Here is a 12,749-nt window from a genome sequence, read left to right on the forward strand (position 1 = left end):
GGGGGGGGGGAACGGGCTCCCGGCACACGGCTGCGTGCCCGGGGCCTTCCCGTGCTGCTGCCCACCCCTCGCCTCCCCCCCAACGCCCCCAGACCCGCTGCCACCTTCCCGATGGACCCCCCCGACCCTGTGGTCCCCAAACAGGGGGAGACCCCTGCCCGGGGCACGTGGGGGGATGGGTTCGTCCCAAACCCCAGCTCTGACCATGCGGTGAGGGGGGGGGTCCAGCCCGACACCCCAAAACCATCCTCAGTGCTCCCCACGCACCCCAGTGGGGTCGGGGCTGGCAGGGGTCTGCCCCAGGGGGAACAGGGTTGGTGGTGAGTGGGGTCCTGATCCCAAATGGCTCCTGGGATCTGCAGTGCCCCCCAGACCCTCTCGCATGTCCCCGTGCAGGGGATGCACCCCAGGGAAAGTCCCCTCTGCTTGTCACCCCCCCAGCACTGTCCCCCCAAGGCCCTCTCCTCCTTGACCCCCCAGCTGCAGGAATGGGGTTTTGCTTCCCGTGAGCAGGTCTGGATTAAAATAAACTCCTGGCCCAGATCCCTTTGCCAGTGCCACAGGAGATGCCGTGTTTGCTACCGGCACTGCCCGTGGCCCTGCCAAGTGCCCCCGGCCTTGACCCTCCAGGTCACACGTCCCCGTGGTGGGGACATGCCTGTCCCCTGCCCAGCCCTTGGGGACATTCTCTCCCAGCCGTGCTGAGGGGGCCACGGGGCTGAGTCCCCCGGGCTGCTGGCTGTGGGGCAGGGCACAGGGCCAGCCCCTCTCTGCTTACCCCCAGCCTTTGTTTTTGTTTTCTGTTTTTTTTCTTTTCTGGGGGGAGGGGGGGGTAATTTACTTTTTTTACTTGGGGCAAATCACTTTTGCCTTTATTTTTTTTTTTTTTCTTCCTTAATTTACTGAGTGCTAAATCCAAATATTACAACTTCCCCTCCACACCGCTGGTTACGCAGGCGGCCCCCGGCCGGGCATTGTCTTATTGTTTGCAGAGGGAAGCTCCAGCAGGAGATTAACCTGGTGTTCACCCCCGCCACACCTTCACACCCTGTCCCTGCTGGCCAGGCCCGTGTCCCCGGGGACAGTGGCCAGCACGGGGACCTGGGGGGCGAGCAGCTCCGAGGGGTCTGGAGCACAGGGAGGACACGGCGGGGTGGTGGCCCCGGGGGCTGGCGTGGGGCTCAGGGACACCCTGGGGGGTGGGTGAGGAGCTGGCAGGTGTCCTGGGGGTCTCCAGCAGACCCTTCGCCCTGCTCCTTGCCCAGGGACCCCGTCAGGGTGCTGGTGGGGTTAGGGCTAAGTGGTGTCTGTCACCAGCAGAAGGGAGGAACATCCCAGGGACTGTGACACCGATCCCGTCCTGCTCCATCCCAGTGTGCCCATCACACCATGTCCATGGTCCGTGCCATCCCAGCTGGGACTGCCCATCCCTCCCCAATCCTTCTGCCCTCTCCCCATGTCATCCTGTCCCCCTCTCTCCCATCTGGACCTGGAGGGTCACTTCCCAGCTGTTTGTCCCCAGGTTGGACAGTCCCAGGGCTGTCTGTGATGCTGGGCACTGAGCAGCTGAGCTCGGTTCTGGTGCTGGGCAGCACACTGGGGTCTGTCCTGAGCCCAGGGAGCACCCAAAGGTGTTCCCAAAGGCCACGTGAGGAGGGCTGGATCTCAGGGCTGGTGTGTCCCACAGCCCTGTCCCACAGCCAGCTCCAGCTCCTGCACATCATGACCCCACTGCCCCATCCCGAGGGACATGGGTCCCAGCACTGCCCACCCACCACAGGCTCTGCCAGACCCCTCCACGTGGCAGCTCCATCCCCCCCGTGCCATCAGGACCCTCCTGGTCCTTGCGTGGCTCTGGGTCCCTTTCCCCACCCTGGTTGGTGCCCAGAGGTGTCAGGGACTGTGGGGTCCTGGTCCCCAATCACCAGGGAGTCCCAGAATAGGAGGAGACCCCTGCCCGGGGGACAGAGGAGGATGAACTGCACACACCCCTACCCCGGCCCCCTGCCCACCACTCTGGCAGCTCCAGACCCCTCTGCTGTCCCAGCACTTCGGTGGCTTCCAGCAGCCCCCCCTGCTGCATTCCAGCCTGGCTGGCCCAGCAAGGTTAAACTGCAGAGAGGCTGAAATATTTGGGAGGGGAATGGAGAAGGGAAAGGAGCTGGGGGGGGGAAGAGCTTGGGGGGGGGGGAAATTTCTATAAAAAGAAAGTTTAAAAACACAAGTTAAAGAAAAAAATACCAGGCACGGAGTGCAGCTGCGGTTCTGGTTCCAGTTCCCAGGTGATGTCAGGCCTGGAGCCTCTCCAGCCCCGGCCCCTCGGAGACGGTCTTGGTGGGTTCAGCACTGAGTGTTTTTCCTTCCTGAGACTCGGGGACACCTTCCTGTCTCAGAGAAAGCAGCCAAGAGCCTTTCCAAGGGTGTCCGAGCGCAGGAAGGGGAGAGGATGGGAGGGGAGCTCCAGAGCCGGGCTCAGCGCGGGTCCCCGGCAGCATCCATGTGCCATGGACTGCAGTGGCCAATGGCCACCGTGGGCATGGGGACCATGGGGTGCAATGGCCCTGGATTCTCCCGGCCAAGGGGCACCCAGCTCCCACCAGTCCGGTAGCCTCTGGCCCCTCTGAGTCACCGTTTCCCACTGGCGGTGCTGGGAGGGGCTGGAATGTGCTGGGACCTGTGGGATTGTCACTGGCACATGCCAGGGCCCGTGGCCACAGCACTGGGACACACTGGAACCCATGGCAGTGCACTGGGACTTAACTGGGACCCACGGCTGTTACGCTGGGGCTTACTGGGACCCTAGTTACTGACACTGGGATGTGCTGAAAGCTTGGCACTGGGACTTGCTGGGATGCACAGCCCCTGCACTGGGACACGCTGGGAACCATGGCTGTTACGCTGGAGTTTGGCAGGGCCCTCATCCCTGTCACTGGGACATAATGGGACCCTCCTGCTCATCCCTGGGACATGCTGGGGAGCCAAAACCCCGCAGCTGAGACACCTGGGGACCCACCATGCCCCCAGCACCGGGACCACCGCCCTCTCCGTCTCCCTGGGAGCTCCAGAGCCGCCTCTTCAAGGGGACAGTCCCCTTCCACCACGTGCGGGTCGGGCTGTTTGCAGGGCAAAGCCTCCCCTCCCCACGCCCCCCGATAAACCCAGGGACAGGGATTCTGTGTCCCGGGCTGTTTGGAGAATCTCACGGCTGTTTCTGGGGGTCTGGGACACATTAGCCACGCTGAGAACAAACCTCTCCCCCCAGCCCGCTCCCCGCCGGGGCCCTGCGCTCGCAGCTGCGCCGCGCTGGCAGCTCCATAAATCAAACCCGGGGGGAGGGAGCCCGGGACAGGATCACCTCGGTCGAGCCGGGGGACCAAAGGTGCCGGTGGGCTCTTGCCTTCACCCCCTCCTCGGTGCTGGACCCCCCGGGGCGTTCGCCCCCTCCCCGATGCTCCGGGGGGATGGGGAGGATCTGGTCCCGCGGCCCTCGGGGGGTCACCCGGCTGCCCCAGCCCCAGCTGCCTCTGCTCGGCGGGACGTGGTGGCCCCTGGGACCGCTGGCCCCGGCACGGCACCTTTCCCAGGCTTGGCGTTCCCCACCGCGTGGCCCGGCCCCCCCGGATGGGTCCCAGGAGGGGGGGTCTGGCCTGGGAACCCCCCGTGTCCCTGCCTGACCCCTTGCAGGTGCTGCTGCCGGCAGCTTCTCCGTGCACGGGGTGCCGGTGGCAGTCACAGCAGTGGGGATGGTCACGGTGGTGGCAGCCAGGACAATCGTGCTGGCGGTGGCAGCCACAAGAGCCCTGGTGCTGTTGGCAGCCACGGTGATGGCGGCAGTCGTGGCAGCCACGATGGCGCAGAAGTCACAAAAGCAGTGACACTGTCCCCAGTCCCCACCCAGCTGCCTGTGGGTCCCCAGTGCCATCCCGTGGCCAGGGTCTTGTAGCCCTCGTAGGGCCGGAGCTGTCGCCTGGCCCTGGGGACACGGGGACAGCATGTGCTGGGGTCTCACTCTGTGTGGAGAGCTGGGACAGTCCAGCAGCACAGACTGACAGCCAAGAGGAGAGGGGTGACAGCCAAGAGGAGAGGGGACCCCACGTGCCCCCCCTTGCCCCGCAGAGGCCACCCGGCCCATCAGAAAATATAAGGTTTATTTTCCAAGCGGCCGCACGGTCACAACCGGGTCCCGCGGGGCTACCACACCGTGGCCCCCCCCGGAGCGCCTCGACGCCGGCCGCACACGGGCCCCTTCCCGTCCAGCCCCGGGGCGCGGGGACCCCCCTCCCCGGCCCTGCCCCGTGCCGGTGGCCTCGGCCCCGGGAGCGTCCCCCCCACCCCGCTGCCGGGGCCGGTGTGGGTGCGGTGCCAGCCCGCCGCCCCCCTCCCCGCTCCGGTCCGGTCTCTGGGGCTCCCCCGGCTCTGCCGCTGTCTCAGGTGGGTGCTGCCGGACCCCGGCTCATCTCCGAGACACCCGCAGCGGGGTCACCCCTCGCACCTTCAGGCAGTTGCCCCCGAGGTCCCTCCGGCCGCCCTGAGGAGAGAGGAAGGGGGAGAGCTGCAAGGGGGTGTCCTGCCCGCCGGGGTCCCACTCCTGCCCACCACCCACCCGCGCTGGTTCTGCAGGGAGGAGCTGACCCGAAGCAGCCGGTGCCGCGGTCCCGGGGCGGCTCAGCGCTGCCCGGGATGCACGGACAGACGGACAGAGCTGTGCTCGGGTAGGTGGCTTGGGTGGGTGGCACCTGTGGCCCTGTCACCCTGCAAGGACACGGCTCCCGTGGCTCCTCGGTGACACCAGACCTGTGGGCAGGGCGGGTGCCACCCCGGGACAGACCCCCAGCCTCCAGACAGACCCCCAGCCCTGAAGAGGAGGCTCAGCCCCACCTCCCAGCACACCAGCACAACTTCAGCCCAGTATAACTCAGAGCAGACCAGTGAAGACCGTTTCCAGCCCATCTCCGGCCCAGTTCGGCCCATCCCTGCCCAGCCCATCTCCAGTTCAGCCCTGCCCACTTGCTCCCAGCCCCGCCCAGTTCAGCCCAGTACATCCCATTTCCAGCCCAGTGCAGTCCATTTCCAGCCCAGTCCCAGAGCTGGGGAGGGCCGGGGGGGCTGCAGAGTCCGGCTAGGGAGGGGTGAGGGGCGGGAGCAGGAGGAGCGATTAAAAAATCAGCAGAAACTGAAAAAGCCCAAAGGGCCGGAGCGTGCCCCACGGTTCGGGGGTGAGCTGAGGGGGGCTGCCCACAGCCCTGCCTGGGGGTGTCCATGGCCAGCCCCCCACCTTGCACCCTGCGCAGCCCATCCCGGGGCAGGGGCACCCAGCACCCAAGGGACGGGGTCAGCACGGGAAAGGTGCTTCACCCCCTGCGTGGGGCCACGGGACGGGGACCCCTGCCCGGACCTCGCATGTGGGGTGTGAGCTCTGCCTCCCCCCTCCCGTCCCCGTCATGTCACGGACATAATGGGGGCCGGAGGCTCAGGGACAGGGCTGGGGACAGGGATGGCTGCAGGGACAGGGTCAGCCGGAGAGCTCCGAATCCGCGCCCCCACACACCCCAGAGGCGGCCAAGTGCCCCCGGCACCGGGGTGACTGCTTAACCCCCCGAGACCTCCCGGCCCGGACGGACGTGGGGGAGCAGCCCGGCCCTCTGACGCCAGCGGGAGCTGTGGGCGTGCGGCTACGAGCAGGATTTGGCCGGGAGCAGCCAAAAACACGGGGGGGGGGGTGTGCTGGAATCAGAGCCCGCGGCTCTCGTGGGGATGTGCCGACCCTCCTGCCCCGGCTAGGGGCTTCTGTCCCCATCCCGTGGGGACACCCTGACCCTCTTGCCCTGCTCAGCCCGGGTAGGGGCTGCTGTCCCACGTCCCGTGGGGACCTGCTGATCCTTCTGCCCCGCGGGGACGTGGTCGTCCTCCGCCCCGTGGGGAGCTGCTGACCCTCCTGCCCCCATCCCACCGCCTCGCTCACCCCTTTCCGCTGGTTGCTGAGGCAGAAGGTGCAGATGCTGCGGGGCTGCTTGCTGTCCAGGTCGCCCTTGGCACCGTAGATGGCACTGAAGCAGGGCTGCCCGTCCTCGCAGCCCTCGCCCAGCAGCAGCACGTTGGCCAGGTGGGAGATGTAGCTGGAGGCCAGGCGGAGAGTCTCGATCTTGGAGAGCTTCCGATCCACCGGCTCGGTGGGGATGAGGGTCCGCAGGGCGGTGAAGGCCGTGTTGACGCTCTGGGTCCGGTCCCGCTCCCTGGCGTTGGCCGCTTGCCGCTGCTTCACCATCACCATCGGCCCGGGCTTCCGCGGCAGCTTGCGGCGACCCTCGCCCCCCTCGCAGCACCCGAAGGACTGATCCGACGTGTCGCTCTCGCTCCGGTTCTCCTCGTCCTCCGAGAGGATGCTGAGGTCGGGATACAGCACGCGGGCGGCCACAGGGCGCAGCATGGTGAAGGCCATGGCAGGACCCCCCCCTCCCGCACCCCCGGCCCTGCTGGGGGGACCCCCCGGGGCTGCGGGGAGCCTTCCCCCGCCGGCACGGCTCCGGGACGCCTTCCCGCTGCTGCTCCGCTCCGGCGGCCGAGCGGGGCTGGGACGACAGGCTGCGGGGGGGAATCGGGATTTATACGGCCGGGGAGGGGCTGGCGCCGGAGCCCACCCCCAGCCGGCCCCCCAAGCCTCCGGCCAGCGTCCTCGCCCCAGCGCTGGCTCCGGCCACCGGCCTGGCCCTGCTCCGGCACGCAGGGCTGGCTGCGGGCACCTTGCACCGGGAGCGAGCCAGCTCCGGTCTTACCCACGGTGGTACCGGACCCCGACGGTGCCACGGCCGGTGCCAGAACCGTCTGTGCCCTGTGGCACCTCCGCGTGGCACAGTCCTGGATCCTCGGCGCCCATGATGCCGCACGAGATGTCCAGTCTCTGGGCAGGGTGTCCCCAGCCCCTGCCTGGCTGTCCCCTGCCAGCCCCGGGCGAGCACGGGATGAAGGAGCCAAGATGGGGCAGGGACCCGGGAGCGTGTGGCACCGGTCTTGTCCCCAGGGTGTTTATGGGATGGGATGCTGGTGTCCGGGTGGGGGACACACTGCTCCCCGTGCCCAGGAGGACTCCCGGGTCGGGCAGGGAGCAGCGAGCCCAGACAGCTTCCCGGGGATGCTCTGTATCCCTCACCCCTCTCTCCCCAGAGCCTGGCACCCCGCCTGCCACCGCGGGAGGGGACAGGGGACACTGTCAAGGCCAGGGACAGTGTGACCGGCAGCGCTGCCAGGCAGGCAGGAGCGTTTCCTCCCACCCGGGGGGAAGGTGTGCGCCGGCAGTGGAAACCCGGAGCCTTTTCCTGAGAGGGCAAAGGGGGCCTGGCAGCAGTGGGAAGTGCGGTGAGGGCTAGGGGGTGCTCTTCGGGCAGGACCGGTCTCCCAGCTGATGGCCGGGACATGTCCCCAGGGCCTGATGGTGATCATAGTGCCAGCCCATGCCAGCTACAGTCCCCATCAGACCGCCGGTCCCACAGCCAGAGGGGGTTGCTGGGGGAAATCTCGTTATTGGTGCAAAAAAGCCCAGCTCAAGGGCTTGCAGGGACAGGGGCAGTGGGACACTGTGGCCAGGGCCATGGGATCGGGTGGCATCATGTCCTGCTACACCCCACAGCCAAATCCCCGTGGCTCTGGGGCTGAAGCTCATGGAGAATTCGGGGTCTGTGGGTGTTCCCCCGGGGTCTCCTGGTGTGTGCCATGGCTGGGCACTGCCGGGGCTGTGGAGGGGTTCACTGCCCGAGGGCTGAGAGCAAACGGCCCCTGTGACCCCCGCAGGCACAGGCAGCTCCTCGCAGCTGGGCCAACCCTGCCCTGTTTTCCTTCACCATTTGTCTGCCTGTGCCGAGCCTGTAAATCACACAGCGGGGGTGGAAAGGGCCGCGGCGGGGGTCGGGGGTCCTGCTGGGGGTGTGCGGGGCTGCGCCGGGTGTCTGCACTTCCCTGGGGACCTGTCTGTCCCCTTGCTGGATCTGACCCCTGACACCCCTCGCTGCACATCGAGGGACCTCGACCCTCTCCTGGCCCTGCCCAGCACAGGCTGGAGGCTGTTTCTACCCCCACAGAGGTGCCAGGGCAGAGCTGGGGATGGACAAACCTTTGTTTGGCACAGCAGGCAGGGAGCGGGCAGGTGCCTGAGTGGAGAGAGGAGCCCCTGCTCTTGCCTCAGCATCCCACCGGGCTGTGGCTGGGGGGCCACAGCAGCCCCCGGCCCTGACAGGAGGCAAGACGGATGGCAGGGGCTGTGTACTCAGCTGCGGCTGCCCCACACATGGTCACCAGCTGACAGGGAGGGGATGGGCCGGGGGGGGACAGCCCAGGCCCCTGTGGGGTGCAGATGAGCTGCCCCGGGTGCTCCTGGGGGGGCACGGTCACGCGTAGGGTGCCGGTGGCCTGTGCTGCTGCACACGTGGGGACACGGGCAGGGAAGGAGCAGCAGGCTTTGGAGATGGGGCAGGGGGCAGTGCATACGTGTGCACGCGTGTGCAGGGATACGTGTGATAGGGGTGCGAGTGCACGCGTGTATGCAGCCGCACACGTGTGTCAGCACGTGTGAGCTGGTGCACGCTGCAGGTCTGTGTGTGCACGGTGCCACACACACCCCGACTGCCACCACCTCCTGCTCCCTGGGCTGGCACACGCGTGTGACCACCCCCTGCCAGCCCCCCCGCACACGTCAGGACAGACGGACAGACAGAGGGAGCCGTCAGTCCCGGCCGGGAGACCGACAGCAGCCACGGGAAGCAGCGAGTGCTGCCAGCTCCCTGCCTGCGGATGCTGCCGCTGGAGGACGCGTGGGACAGGACGTGTGTCCCCATGCCCGGACCCCCCCGGCACAACGCCGGGGGTGACTCAGCCGGGAGGCACGAGGAGAGACCGGGGGCTGCGACATCCCAAACCTCGGGGCCGCGTGGCTGAGTTGAGCGGGTGCCAGGACAGGGCTGTGTTTGGCATCCCTGCTCCTTCAGAGGATCCGGATAAACAAACCGGTCACCGGGCTGGGGGGCTTGCTGGGGAGGCACAGAGCACCAGGAGATGGGTTGGGCGGATGCGGTGGGCACGGGACCCTGCACAGGACATGTGGCATGGAGGGGACACAGCTGTGATCCCAGCCCAACCTGCCAGGCATCGCCATACTTGGGGTTCCTGAGGGCACCCTGAAGTCTGGGTCCTGCCTCCACTGGTGGGGAAATGCCCCCTGCCCCCTCTCCAGGGAGTGTTTATCTGTGAGGTGATACTTAAGTGTAAGAAAATAAACAGGGAGCAGATGGGCCGGGAGGCCAGGGCTGCCCCCAGCCCCATGGGGCAGCTCCTGCCCTGCTGGGAAAACACCAGTGCTGGCGAGGCAAATGGATTCCAGACCCCCAGCAACACCAGCACACATGTGGCTGCCAGGACGTAGGGGCTGACCCTGCTGAGCCCCGGCAGAGCAGTGCTGGACTGACCCAACACATCCCCTCCCACCTCATCCCATCAGATCCCAGCCCATCATATCCCATTTTTATCCCCTCCATCCCAATCCCCTCCATCCCATCCCATCCCATCCCATCCCATCCCATCCCACCCCATTGAGTCCCCCAAAGGTCCTGCCCAGCTCTGCTCACCCACAGCCCCTCACCACCCCCCTGGCATAGGGGGATATCTGGGGCTGTCCCCACTGCCTGCAGCTCCCCGATTTCGGGACTCCCGGGCCCCCACCCTCCAGGCTGTACCCCAGGTCTGGAAGGCATTACACGCCTGTCGCACGGGGAAGTCTGTCCCAGTTCCGGAGCCGGGACCCCCCCTACGCAGCCCGGGGCTGGGGGGAGCCCACAAAGAGCCTTTGTTCCTGCCCTGGAACGAATGGATTGGAGGCAGGGGGGATCGGCTGTCAGCCGGCGACACCGGAGACCCCACGGGTCAGGCAGAGGGAAAGGGGACAGGTGGAGGGAGGGACAGACAGGCAGACGGAGACGATGCAGAGATCACCGGCTCGGTGAGACCCACCCCGGTTGTGGCACCGGCAGCACAGGCTGCAGGGAAAGGGGGTTGTGGGGTCCAGGAAGCCTCAGTTCATCCCCCCTTGGGGGGTCCCAGACCTTGGGGGCACAGACCTGGGAGAGAGGGTTGAGTAGAGCCCCTGCGTGTTGCCCAGGAAAATCCCAGTCCCCACCGTGGAGCACCCCTTTGAGGACACCCTGGTGATGTCCCATGCTGTCACAGGAGCTGTCACCTCCTCCCTTTCCCGCCTTTCCAACCCCCCCCCGGCTCTTTACCAAGAGGAAACTTTTTAGCACGCCACAATTCTTCGGAGAAATTTATGGCCCATCAGGGAGCCTCGGGCCAGGGCTGCTCCTGCTCCATGAGCACTTGCAGGGTTTCCTCCCGGCACAGAGCTGCTTTGATGTGGCACATGCGGCTCTGCGAGGGAAGGGGCAGGAGGGAGACTCCGACCCAGCAGCCCCCAGCCCACTCTGCCCTTCCTCCTGCATGCCCCAGCCAGTCCTGCCAGGATGCCCCCCAGAGCTGGTGCCCAAATATCCACGCCCTCCTCCTGATCCCTCTCCCCAGCCCATTTCTGCCCCAGGAGGACAGGATCCCTCTGAGGAGGAGTGTGGCTGAGGGGGTAAAGCAAGGACAGAAGTGTCCAACCACGGTTCCTGTCCCCATCCTGCTGACTCACAGCCTGGTGGGGTGACTCAGTGGCCTTTTCCCTCCCTGGACCGAGGTTCCCAGCTCAGAAGGATGCTGAGATGCCTCGGGGGATGCTCAGGGAGGTCTTTCCAGCCTGCACATGGGGCAAAAATGTGTTGTTTGTAGAAGGGACAGCATGGAGGGACTGCAGAGCTGACCCTGACTTCAGCTGCATGGCAGTGTGGGGTGGTGGAACTCCCATCCCCAGCACAGCACCCATCCCAAACACAGCACCCAACCCCTCGCAGAGCCTCCATCACACAGGAAAGCATCTGTCCTTTTGCAGAACCTCCATACCTTGACCCAGAGCATCCATCCCCTTCCCCTCTGCTCCCAGACACCTCTTGCAAGTGCCAGGCCTCCTCACTGTGCCGTGCCTGCTCCTGACCCCAGCATCCCCCCAGCACCAGGTCCCAGAGATGTGGGGGTTTCATCACCTTTATTCCAGGTGCAGCAGTTGGTTTTCCCACCACCCCATTTTGGAGATGTTCTCCAAGGAGGGGGAGACTGCAGGATGGCTCCAGGGTTTAGGGAGACAGGAGGTTTAGGGGCAGACACAGCCCAGGATTCTCCTGGTCTATGCACAGGTGAGGCTGCAGTGTCTGGAGGAGGCCTGGGCTGTGCCCGGTTCTGCTGTGCCCCCTCCCGGTGCAGCTGTGTTCCGGCTTTGTCCCGGTTTGCCCGTATCACTTCCGGGCTCATCTGTCTTCTGGGTGGGCTGTGACCTGGCCCAGTTCCAGAGTGGCCCGGTTCGGCTTGTCCCGGTTCAGCCATTCCTCGTTGAGCCGTGCCCTGGTTCAACCTGTCCCGTCCTAGTTCATCCCGTCCCGGTTCATCCTGTCCTGGTTCGTCCCGCCCCATTCCGGCTGACCTGTGTCCCGGTCCTTCCCGGTTCGTCTGATCCCGATTCATCCCGTCTCGGTCCACCCCGCCCGGTCCGGTCCCGTTCCCGCGCGGCACAATGTCGCCACCTGCCGGTCCCGCCGTACCGGCACCAGCGACACCCCGACCCCATCGCGGCTGGAGGGTCGCAGGGAGACCCCATCCCCACAAGGACCCTCCCAGGCCGGGGGACCCCGGCCCCATCCCCACCGGAGGCTCACGGGACCCCCAGATCAGGCCCAGCTCAGCCCACGGGAGCCCTGTGGGGACCCACCGGGACGGGACGGCTGCGGAGCTAGCGGAGGTGGGGAGTGGAGGAGCCCAGGTAGGTGCGGAGGTCGCTGAGGGTGGAGGGGATGATCTTGGCGGGGATGGTCTCTCGGTTGAGCGCCTGGTGGGCGGCGAAGCGGTGGCAGCCCCCGAAGGAATAGAAGTAATCCCCTCCCTGGCTGCCCTTGATCCAGAGCACGTCGATGGGAGGGACCCGCTCGGGATCCTCCTGGAAAGAGAGAGAGAGAGAGAGACCCCAGAGAGCAATGCACCCCCTGGTACCCCCCGACCTGCCCCAGCTTCCTCCAGCGGTGCCCCCGGGGGTGTCAGGCCGGGCACACGGGTAGCACCGCGGGGCTGGAGCGGGGCTGTGCTCACCTGCAGGGTCTCCACCAGGCTCTGCACCTTTCCCGGCTCCAGCACGGAGGGAATGGGCCGGATGAGAACCCTCATGGGCACGTTGTGCACGGCAGAGATGTGCTGCGTGTGGATGCTCCTCTCCGGGGCCTCGGCCATGGCTGCTGCCGGTAACCGGCCTCCTCCTTCTTCCTGCTCACCCGGCCGGGCCCGCCGCTCCGCCCCGAGCAGCACAGCACCCAGACGAGCCCCTCTGCTTCCTACCGGCGCGGCCATCGCCATCGTCACCGCTCCCGCCCCGTGGTTTTGCAGAGTCACAGTGAAGGGGCAGGACGGGTTCCTGGGACGGCTGCCAGCGCTGCCTGGCCTGCTGCCCGTTCCTCTCCGCCCCGGCCAGGCTCTGCTCAGGGCTGCCCTTCACTCCTCGGCCGGCTTGACACCCAGCTGGAGGCTGCCCGGCGTGTCGGGGGTCCCTGTCCTGCCTCCCACCCTGGGAGTCTTTGATCCCGCCTGCCCCTGCCAGGGCACTAAGGATCAGTCTGTGGCATCTCAGCCCGGAG

The 12,749-nt window shown here is 66.8% G+C and overlaps 2 protein-coding genes across 2 annotated transcripts; both read right to left on the bottom strand.

The window, feature by feature from the left end:
- Nucleotides 1-4,129: 4,129 nt before the first annotated feature.
- TCF15 (transcription factor 15) lies at nt 4,130-6,557 on the bottom strand. Its single transcript, XM_071759769.1, has 2 exons — nt 5,963-6,557; nt 4,130-4,528 (listed from the first exon to the last, which is right to left on the bottom strand). The coding sequence occupies exons 1-2, from the start codon at nt 6,437-6,439 to the stop codon at nt 4,454-4,456; spliced, it is 552 nt and encodes a 183-aa protein (XP_071615870.1). The 5' UTR covers nt 6,440-6,557; the 3' UTR covers nt 4,130-4,453.
- A 4,543-nt stretch (nt 6,558-11,100) lies between these two features.
- On the bottom strand, nt 11,101-12,509 carry SRXN1 (sulfiredoxin 1). Its single transcript, XM_071759770.1, has 2 exons — nt 12,211-12,509; nt 11,101-12,061 (listed from the first exon to the last, which is right to left on the bottom strand). The coding sequence occupies exons 1-2, from the start codon at nt 12,469-12,471 to the stop codon at nt 11,858-11,860; spliced, it is 465 nt and encodes a 154-aa protein (XP_071615871.1). The 5' UTR covers nt 12,472-12,509; the 3' UTR covers nt 11,101-11,857.
- Between the last annotated feature and the right edge of the window lie 240 nt (nt 12,510-12,749).

Source organism: Heliangelus exortis, chromosome 16, assembly GCF_036169615.1.
Source record: "Heliangelus exortis chromosome 16, bHelExo1.hap1, whole genome shotgun sequence".
In the NCBI taxonomy this organism is placed as follows: Eukaryota; Metazoa; Chordata; class Aves; order Apodiformes; family Trochilidae; genus Heliangelus; species Heliangelus exortis.

Excerpts from the sequence above, each read along its gene's own strand:
- SRXN1 (XM_071759770.1), bottom strand. The coding sequence starts at position 12,471 with ATGGCGATGGCCGCGCCGGTAGGAAGCAGAGGGGCTCGTCTGGGTGCT. Across the intron at positions 12,062-12,210 it reads GCCTGGTGGAGACCCTGCAG|GAGGATCCCGAGCGGGTCCC; the intron begins GTGAGCACAGCC and ends CTCTCTTTCCAG.
- TCF15 (XM_071759769.1), bottom strand. The coding sequence starts at position 6,439 with ATGGCCTTCACCATGCTGCGCCCTGTGGCCGCCCGCGTGCTGTATCCC. Across the intron at positions 4,529-5,962 it reads TCAGCAACCAGCGGAAAGGG|GGCGGCCGGAGGGACCTCGG; the intron begins GTGAGCGAGGCG and ends CTCTCTCCTCAG.